General features: G+C 41.3%; 1 protein-coding gene across 1 annotated transcript; it reads right to left on the bottom strand.

The window, feature by feature from the left end:
- Positions 1-7,257: 7,257 nt before the first annotated feature.
- LOC147417093 (uncharacterized) lies at positions 7,258-8,550 on the bottom strand. The gene is made up of 2 exons (XM_086507800.1): positions 8,500-8,550; positions 7,258-7,944 (listed from the first exon to the last, which is right to left on the bottom strand). The coding sequence occupies exons 1-2, from the start codon at positions 8,548-8,550 to the stop codon at positions 7,258-7,260; spliced, it is 738 nt and encodes a 245-aa protein (XP_086363926.1).
- Between the last annotated feature and the right edge of the window lie 2,252 nt (positions 8,551-10,802).

Here is a 10,802-nt window from a genome sequence, read left to right as displayed (position 1 = left end):
TTGTTTACGGTCTCTTGCAATGATACCAAGTACGCCATGATCATGGTTTCCGATGTCGTTGGTTGGGTGGTTGTGTTGCTATCTCCACACTTAGGAGATTTTGGATCATTTTCCACAATGATTGTGGACCTTGTTGAAGAAGAAGAACCCTTACGAGTGCCGGAAGACATTGTATGTAAAATAGGAGATGAGAATCAATTTTGTTGAACCTGTTCACTTCGAAAATGCTGCTATAGAAACGCCTTCCATAACTCTGAAAATTTCTGTCTTTACATCAATGCGTAGAGGACTTCGTGCTCTTCGATTGAGGCTATAGATCACCCAAATCGGAGTTCGGATGAAGAAGTTATGATCAAAAGAGTGGACTGCTGTCTACTAGGTCAAAAAACGCGGCTGGTTTTTTGAGAGAGAGAGAGAGAGAGAGAGAGAGAGAGAGAGAGAGAGACCACACCATCCTCCAGTCTCTCAGTGCTCTCATGCTGCGGGAAACAAGAGCTTTGCCCCTTGCCTATAAGGCCACCGCCACCGCCCACCGCCTCTGAAAGAGGCTTCCAACGATAATCGAATCCGTCTGTGTGCGGTTAATGGAAGTAGAGAGAGAGAGAGAGAGAGAGAGAGAGAGAGAGAGAGAGAGAGAGAGAGAGAGAGAGAGAGAGATTCCATCAACTGACTCGATCCATTACCCAAGTAACCCTCAAGTCCATAATTGACTACCCAAGTAAAAGGGTATGCTCGCATTCGAACCCTCAAATCCATGATTACCCAACCAAGTAAAAGGGTATGCTCCCTTACCCTAAACTCCATGATTCACTACCCACGTAAAAGGGTATGCTCGCATTGAAACCCCAGCCAGGTCGAAGATTGCCCTTCTATTGCTCACGTAACCAATACGTTTAGTTCCTGTTTTTCAAGGCTACAAGTTTAAAAAAACATAGCTTGGTGTTTTCCAATTCCCCCCCCCCCCCCCCTCACTCACTAATCTCTGAGCGGCCTGGCTCTTAGGTCATGTGGGGCATATAAGCACAAATGCTACGAATACAGGCCGCAACCAGTAAGACGTAGGAAGAATGAGCTAGCAGCAGTCCTCACCGTGCTAACACTTTCCTTTTGGCTCCCGTTTCAGTAATCTCACAAAACGGATGATCATTGTTTATGCGGGTAGCTTGCCATAGGAGACATGAATAGCTTGGTAAAGCGCAGCGGTATGAAACAACCCTCCGCTGGGCTCCAAATGTGCATCTTCATCATCGCCCTGCGCGCGCACGAGAGAGAGAGAGAGAGAGAGAGAGAGAGAGAGAGAGAGAGAGGAGAGAGAGAGAGAGAGAGAGAGAGAGAGAGAGAGAGAGAGAGAGAGAGAGAGAGAGAGAGAGAGAGAGAGAGAGAAGAGAGAGAGAGAGAGAGAGAGAGAGAAGAGAGAGAGAAGAGAGAGAGAGAGAGAAAGGCTGATTAAACTCATGGGGAGCGCACTCCTTGTGCTTCTGGCTCCTTACTAAGCTCTCACATGGTTCATCATCGCCCTACTGGACTCAGAGAGAGAGAGACATCGTGCGCACAGAGATGGGGAGTGGGAGAGCAAGAAATGAAGAATAACAAAAACCACGCTCAATATATTACAAACCCTAGGGGGAGGGCTCATGTCACACTTGGAAATATCCGTCCGTTTAACGTGGGGGGGGAGATAGAGCATAGCACTAGCATCTAGCCGTGCGGCCAATTAGCTGCGACCAAATGATGCTGTGGAATATTCCATGGCCGGTCGGCAATCTTGAGCACAAAGGCTCCAGCCGGCCATTGGCCGGTGACTCTTTTATAAAGCAAGGTCGTCGACCGTGAGGTTTGAGCACATGGTGGCGGCCGGCAGTAGTCAAAGAGAGCACATAGAAGGATTAAATAGTTCCTTTTTTCGGGGGGGGATCCAATCCGTCAAAGTCACCCGAGAATCGAACTCGGTCCCTCCACAGGCCATGCCCACATAGTCCATGAGGGGTGCCCAAACCCCCATAGACTGATGCACACACTCACACACACACAATGCTCACAATGCAAATTTTTTTGGATCATTTTGTGATTTATGTGCACCCACACATGCAAAAAAAAAAAATTCTCTTTGGTTTTTTCAAATTCATGCTCACACAGAAACACACATACACACAGTGCACACACACAAAAGAAAAACATTTTCTGGGTGATGAAAATGGATGGTAACACACACATGTACATAACTATATATACACAACAAAAATTGCAGCAAATGTTGGCCATGCATCGTACATACAAACCCTAAACCTATCCAAAAAATAAAACAACCTACTGGTGAGTCCTGATCATCACTCCTGTAAAAACATGTCATAAACAATGAGCAGTTAGTGCCATCGAAGTAAAAAACATGCACACTCAAGACTCCTAATTACTTGCAAACATCTTAAGCGTGACTAGAATTACGTCTAACAAAATCACTGAACAATGCCGCGCGCATTTTGAGTCCGGAGCCCGTTATCAGGTTATTGATCGCCTTCTTAAGGCTCATCATCATTTGGATGTGGATTAATTGAATTACTAGGCTCAGGTTCTCCTTTTAATTGGACATAATTGTGTAACACACAACATGCTATCACTACTGTCGGTGCAAAAGGCAAATTCACATTGAGATCACGCAAGATGCACCAACGATTCTTCAAAATGCCAAACGCATTCTCTGCCTTCATCCCGCCCTTTGCAATTTGCTTGTCAAATGCATTCTTTGAAGCCAAGTCTTGTCGCGCTTTTAACTTGAATGCTTTTAGTAAGAAGCTTGTGGGCTTATATGCAGAGTCACCAACAATGTAAGGTCTAATGGACACCTGATTCAAATCTATAATTGGTGCACTCAATACCTGACATGCTTTCATTTTTCTATAAACTAGAGAACCCTTGAAAACAATTGAATTGTGTGAGCCTCCTGGTGCATTATACACAATGTCTCAAAACAACTTTTTGGAGTCTACTATGCCTTGCAACAAAATACTGTGAAATCCATGGCGGCTAACGTACTGTGCAGGAAAATAGTCTTGAATTGGTTTGCGGGCAATCTTGATGTGTGTGCCATCAATTGCACCACACATGTTGGGAAGGCCAGTGATAGCCTCAAACTCACTGATGATTTGGGCTAGTCGTGCCCCAGGTGGAACCTCAATCTGACATCTACGCAACATTTCTTGTCTGCATAGAATACCCACTATCAAATGGCTGTACTTTCGAATAGTGGAGTCCCCAAGCCCGAACAATTGCGATAGCGTATGAGAAGAGTGACCGTGAGAAAAACGCCAAAGCACACATGCAAGGGCAAGGTCAGCTTGGATAGGCTCCCTACGAAACTCACGTACCTCTCCACATGGTAGATGGGGAAAATGAGATCCTTGAACTCATGGAAGGCCTCATATGACATTATATAATACATCCTGAATGTGGCTTGGTTTTCAAGACAAGCTGCACTCCAAAAGCCAGAGTGAATTGCTTGCCAGAATGTCACTTGCCTAGGATAACACCACCATATGCGTGGCCGAATGGACAATAAACCATCTTCAATTAACATACACACAGATGATACAAGTAACAACATGCAAGATAAGAACAAGAAGTAGGTGTTTGGAGTACTCCTAGCCGACCATGCAATATGGGAGAGGTGTTCATCAATAGGGCATATGCTATGCCAGTTAGAGGACATTAGCCAAAATATTTCTACGGCCTCGTCCATCCTACACGTTAAATGCAAAGATAATAGAAATGAACATTTGCACGTGAGCATGAACACACAATGTGAAATCTCCCTCCCTCTCTCAATTTTTTATATAGAAGGTGAAGAAGCATACCTTGGGTCGATTCCCTAGTGCTTTTGCAATTTCAGCTTGAACCCGCATGTACATCTCCATCCGTTTTGTGTCCTCCTCCTGCTTCAGCTTGAACATTCTCTCCTCATGGTCACGCAGGTCCTTCGCCATTCTCTCTTGACTAGCTCAATGTGTTTGCTAACCAATATGTCATGTATCACATGATAACAGAACACTATTTTTTTTTACTTTGAGTGAAACACGAGGCTCTTCGCTAATGCAATCGCACTTTGATTGTGATAATACAACACTCAAGTCTGCGTAATTCCAAGATTTCCCACTAGGCGAACTAACCACATGACTTCCTTGCTAACATTAGAAATCTCCGCATGCTCTGTCTTTGTGGTAGAAGATGACATACAATCTTGGAGACATGATCTCCATGACATCATTGATCTAGCAAATAGGAATATATAGACAAATATGGATCTTCAACTATCCACGCAACATGCATAATCTGCATCTATGTAACCCACAATGGATGCATCAGTATTCCCAAGGCATAAGCACTTGTATATCGTACCTTTCAGATATCTCAAGATGTGCTTATGCCTTGCTTTCATTGCTTCCTGCTAAGAGTTTTCATAAATCTGTTAACCACTCCCACTAAAGATTGTCCATAAATTTGTTAACCACTCCCATTACAGATGCAATGTTTGTTCTGGTGGCTACCATGGCGTACATAAGATTGGTAGTTATTGATAAATATAGCACTTTGCTATTTTTGCTTTCTCAACATTACATTTGAGATCATTTTTCATGCTAAGTTTTGTATATGTCTGCATTGGGGTACTCAATGTAGCCTTCCCCTTATATATTAAAATGTTGCAATTCATTGAAATAAAGTATCAAGATGATAAATGAACTATCGTTCAGCTTTTAGGTATACAAGTAGTGATCTTCCTAGCTCCTTTCATCAGTTATACCCTAGTACAATTTCTAAGGTTTCACTTAAAAACCCTCTTGCTATTCCATGTAGACATCCTCATCAAGATCCTTGCGAAAAAAGTTTTCTTCACATCCATCACTTTTAGATGACTTCCAATCGACCTCATCAAATGCCACTTACGCCTTACCCCTCGTTATGAATTCCTTTATCCTTGGTGTGTGCAATACACAATATAGATAGATAATATTTTTTTTGGGCATTTATCCTTATTCTAGCTCCTGTTAGTGAGTATTTTTGTGAAGAATAAAGTCATTGTAAAATACAGTTAGAAATAATAAAATCTTATTGGAAAACATCAGAAGAGATTTTGAGAAGACACTGTCAGCAATCTTGTTGCCATTGTTGTTGTATCGCTTACTCATCACTTGACAGAACGTGCATGTATGTATGAATATGGATAGTATGTGTGTTTAATGTAAATAAATTAGTGTGTGTATGTATGTGTGTGTGTGTGTGTGAACGCAATAAACATAAACATAAATATAACTACTACATTAATTAAGTCAAAGAATGATCCATTAAAAGGTATGCGAGTGCAATAACTTTGTTATGAAAGTGTGAAATCGATCCCTTCAATTTAACCATAAACTGCGCTATTCAAGCATTGACCTTGTAACCTGCATCCTTCATAAATCAAACTACTAAAATTAACCTTGAATTTATGGACTGCGACACATAAGAGGAATGCATGTGCTATAATGTCAACATAGTAAAAGTTTACGGATTCTTGGGGACCCATTGGCCATAGCTAAAGAGTTCTTAATAGAATGTAGACACAGAGATGGGACAATGGGCAAGTATCAATGGGTAAGTAAGCTATAAGGGAGATGGTGGTTTTCTTTTGTTATGGACGAGTGTGGTGAGGGTGTTAAAAAAGAGAAGCTGGTCGTGCAATGCAAGTAGTGGGGTGACTTACAGATGTGATTTTTCCATTTTGAACCACTTATCCCCTAGCCATATTAACCCATGTTGGTGAGCCTCTATTGGATTTAAACAAAGGCTCTACTTAAAATGATAGGCAAGTGATCCCATGTAGAAGATCTGTTCTGCTATTGTGGGTGTGTAGTGGCCCTCTTTCCTTCCTGCACGGTGGTTAGTCACTCCATTTTCAATCTCAAAACTTTATTGTTTTTTGGGGCTTGTATTGTGTCCTAAATGGACAAAGAAAACACTTGACATGGAATAGCGAGTCATAGACAAGGTGTAAAACAATAACTCTTGTATTGAAACTTTGCCGCAAACACCATGTAGACTGAAGTGCCAATTGTATCGTGGGAGGCCACCAATGGATTGGCTTGTGCACCTTAGTTGCTAAAAAGTTGATGTAGGGCTTGACAATCTCTACTCTAAGGGAGGGAGGGTAGGTTGAAGCATGGACATGAGGATGCAGTGCATAACCATTAAATAGACAACACACCTCTTTTCAAATTTTCAGCCAGGCTTTTCACACACATGCCAATTGCCACAAACCTTGATTAAAGTCTCAACTCATGTGATCATCATTTAAGTCACAAATGTATGGCGCTTGCAAATGTGTTAAGGTCTCTAGGATAATCCTTTGAGATTCGAACCCATGAAAGAATCTTTGTTCAGAAAATCTTGGCCATCCACTTAAGAGGAATTATGTAGCATCATTGCCTCTTAGGGCAAGCCAAACGCTTCAAAGAGAAACAATAAATCCTTAGACTCTGAGTGCTCTAGTGAAGGGTGTATGATGGATGCTAATCATGCAAGGTGGCTGTGGTTGTGGTGAGGTTGTTAAGTTAACATGAGCCACTTATGAGATTGGGTGAAAATGTGTGAACAACAGTGGTGAGAGGATGGGAAGGAATTTGATTAAGATTCAAGCTTAAACGCACATTCAAAACTCACTGGTTTTTGTAAACCAAGTAAATAGTTATAATTTTGTCCAAATGGAAACAAATTGACATGACTCAACCAAACATAGAACAATATTCTCAACGAATCAGATCGACATGACTCAAAGCCAGCCATAGAACAATATTATCAAGAATAATATATAAATGCTCACGAATGTTTAAATAATCCATGATGTAAAAAAATATAAATTTAATTTGAGATAACAAAAAAAGCTATATATATCATCCTATAGACACAACCAATTTAGCAATTATCACTTACTTCCACTTATAATTTCAAAACTATCAAAATGAGTAGAATGCAGGCTTACAAAATTATAAGGAGTGAATTCTATTCACTAATTATAACTACCCTTCGGACTTGATTTCACATCAAAGAAAACCTTAACATCACCTTGATGAGGTTATATTCAATTGTCACAAAATACTTCTTGAAAACAATCTACATAGAGTACTCCATTCAAGGGTTGAAAATTACATTCTCTACTATGATGATAGTTCTCAAAACTAACTCCTGCCAGTTTAACTTGGAAAAAAATTTCTAGAAAACTTGAATTTAGGCTTATAGAATAATGGAGAAGTGTCTGTGAACTCGTGAGCCACACCAGGGACAATAAAGCTGGCCGTTTCCGAAGGCTTGTTGCCACAGTTGCACACAGTTCTCACATGTCTGAAAGTGACCACAAGGGAAGAACATTTCTGTTTTCTGTGTAATCATGCATATGTTACATTCGGTGAGATCTTCCACAGTGGAAATCAAAGAGCTAATGTTTGCCTGTGCCTTCACTATCAGCTTGGATTGTTTCTTTAAGGTCTCACCTTGCTCTAAGCAAAGACTTTTCAAAGCTACCAATTCCGAATTCTGACGGCTGAAATCTTCTTTGAAAGTTAACAGTTCAGCCTCAAAAATCCTCTTGTTCTGCATGTTCTCTTCCTTGATGGCCTCCGCCTGCGTTGAAAACTCTTGAGCAAGTGTCGTCTTTACCGTCTCACATGCATTCAAATACATTTCAGGCAAGGCATCATTGTTTTCCCAAAAAAGACCAATGGTCTTGGACGGTGATGGAGAAGCATACACATAATGAACAGGCTGCTTGGACAACTCATGCACACTACCATGGAAAGTATCCAGGAAACCTTCACGAACGGCCTTACGGATTATTGCCTTGGAAGTCAATGCAGCAGATCCGGCGACAACATCCCCCCCCCCCCTCCCCAAACCCAAAATCTGAGCAATAACTTTGATGAACTATGCTTCGTGCAAAAAAAAGAAAAAACCAGAGTTCCTCATTCCGGCAAATTAAAATGTGTCTTAATTTGATCCCTGTCCCTCCACCCCAAAAAAATAAAAAATAAAACTTCTTTTAAGCATTCTTTGAAAGCTCTCAGTGTTTGGTAAAAATGCGTCTTAGCTTAATATCATGCCGTTTTTTGTTTGAATTTCCTCTTGGCAAATTCAAGGAAAGGAATTGTGTATGTTTGGAAAATTAATGTTTTCGAACACTACTTGGCTTTCTGTTAAGATGCTCGGCAATGACAATGTCAGCCGGTTTAGGGTTGGCAATTTACAATGTAGAGGTGGACATATTATGGAGGGAGAGAGAGAGAGAGAAACTTTGGTGTGTGTGTGTGTGTGTGTGTGTGTGTGTGTGTGTGTGAGAGAGAGAGAGAGAGAGAGAGAGAGAGAGAGAGAGATAAACTTTGGTCCCCATAAACGAACTAGGGATATTCTTTTTGACTCTAGCACATAACATGAGGGCCTACACTTTGGCATACATGACTCAAAATAGGTATACATGCATACATGCTCCAAGTGGGACCTCACATAAAGGTTACGATAATGGCCATAGCCCATACCCTTCCCCTTGGGCTTTGGACTATGATCGAGATAATCGACAACTAAGGAAGACATACACCACCCCCATGACCGGGGGGGGGGGGGGGGGGGGGGCGTTGGCCTTTAAAATGATAGGACAGGCTAGAGCCCAATTGTTGGTAGACATAGGTATTTGCTATGGATGCAAAAGAACCATGGAAGACATAGACCACATGTCTGTTAATTGTAAGACATAGACCACATATAAACCATCCACTATCTAAATGGGCAGGGGGAAGACTTATGGGCATCTGCTGTAGATTGAAAAGAACCTACATGGGAAGGTGACCTTGGAGGGATTCAAATTCCGGCTTGTTGGGATCAATTGCAAACCATGCTTAAAGGTCTTGGCATGGTTTCTTCCTTGTGCTATCGCATCTGCACAGGTAGTGATGTAGCCAAGCATCCACCCAAGCTTCTTCAACCAAGCAATGAGGACAACTTTACAGGAGAGGTTCTTAAGTGCACATGTGAAGGTGGATCATTATCATCGAAGCTTAAACGTGATTGCTTGGAATGCTGCGAGAAGTGTCCAGTTTGTGCCAAAGCAAGGAAATCAATGCTTTCCTTTGACTACATTCCCATCGGGCCTCAACTAAAGTTATTGACAAAGAGTAGCACTTATTGCCACGAGCTACTATGTTTATGGAGGCACAAAGAAAAATGGCTCAATGGAGATGCAATTAGCAACCAAAGAAGCATTGTTGATGTTTGGGATGGACAAAAATTCCAAGAAGTCAAGGACTTTTGGGATCCATCAACATCTTATGAGCTACGGTTGTTTGCTCTAATCCTCTTTGCAAGAAGTCTTACACTACTTTTCCTACCAGTAGACGTTATAAAGCTCTTCAAAATGTTGTGGGAGAAGAGTACAACTTTGCCTGCATCGAGTGTAAAGAGGACATTGTGTGTAAAAGGAGCCTACAAAAGGTACATAGAAGCATCACATTGTTTTTTTTTTTAACGATCTCATGATTTCAAACCAAACTTATTTTTTGGGTTGCCATGTGAATAGGGTGATCCTCGAAATGTAGCATTGTTGCTACATTGGGATGGATTTCAGACATCACAAAAAACCCAAAGAGTTGTGGGGTAGTAGAGGTCATGGTGTTGAATCCAGGAATCAAGTATTCCATTGATATCTTGCCAGTTTTGTTTATCCCTCAAAGTTGCAAGAAAATTATGAAGGTTTCTGGTGAAGGTTTTTGGGCATTTTTGGAACCTTTGCTAGATGAGTTGGAAAGCCTATATCTAAATGGTGTGGAGGTGTTGTATGACTATCCCATAGAGAAGATCTTTGGTGCCAATCAACAAGGTCTTTCAAAGCTATGTACGCTACGCGCTATGGCCATGATGGCTACAGGCGACCATCTGGCACAATGCAAAATAGGCTTCTTCAAGAATGGAGGACAAGAGTTTTGCAGGCTTGATAAACCTCAAGAAACTCTAGTACGACCTGGTATAGGATCAAAAGAGGGGCGATACATCTATAATGAAAATCGCCGACAAGCTAGATATCCACCTTCAAAGAGGACCATTGAGGAGATGACAAAAGCTCTTGATGAGGCTAAACGATGTTGCACAGACAAAGAAAAGGAAGCATCATGGAAAGAAGCTGGTCTCTCAGGAGAGTCCATACTCTGGAGATTATATGATCTATATGGATTTGATCTCTCCTAGATTTTGTCTACGACCCAATGCATATCTTATCATTGAATGTATTCAAGAAATATATCTCACATTTATTTGAAAGTGTTGAGGCTCCTTTGAAGAAAGAAATCGATGTTGCTGTTGACGAAGAAAATTGGAATGGCGGCCTCTACACCCAAACAAACTCCATTGCGCCACAAGGGAAATGAGATAAGGCACACCTAGTCTTGAAGCGTGGGCTAGGACCGCTACAACACACAGAGAGAGAGAGAGAGAGAGAGAGAGAGAGAGAGAGAGAGAGAGAGAGAGAGAGAGATAGAGAGAGAGAGAGAGAGAGAGATCACTATGAATGAAGCATTAACCTTAGTGTGTGTACAAGGAATGGATGACTTCAAACACTCCCAACACAAATAGCATGTAGATTACCAAACAACCACTCAAGGATTAATCAAAATCAACAAGCACTCTCACACATATATAAAAGATTTCTCTTAATTAACATAAGTAAGAGAAGAAGAGACTATAGCATGACACAATTTGCACATCTGAATATGCAAGACTAGATGAATCATGACTTAAAG

This window comes from Adiantum capillus-veneris, unplaced genomic scaffold (genome assembly GCF_014529385.1).
Source record: "Adiantum capillus-veneris isolate H3 unplaced genomic scaffold, ASM1452938v2 Hic_scaffold_325, whole genome shotgun sequence".
NCBI classification, from domain to species: Eukaryota; Viridiplantae; Streptophyta; class Polypodiopsida; order Polypodiales; family Pteridaceae; genus Adiantum; species Adiantum capillus-veneris.
Note: the sequence above shows the minus strand (reverse complement) of the source record. Positions and strands in the feature narration are given on the sequence as shown.

Excerpts from the sequence above, each read along its gene's own strand:
- LOC147417093 (XM_086507800.1), bottom strand. The coding sequence starts at position 8,550 with ATGGGCTATGGCCATTATCGTAACCTTTATGTGAGGTCCCACTTGGAG. Across the intron at positions 7,945-8,499 it reads TGAGGTCCCACTTGGAGCAT|TTCATCAAAGTTATTGCTCA; the intron begins GTATGCATGTAT and ends CACGAAGCATAG.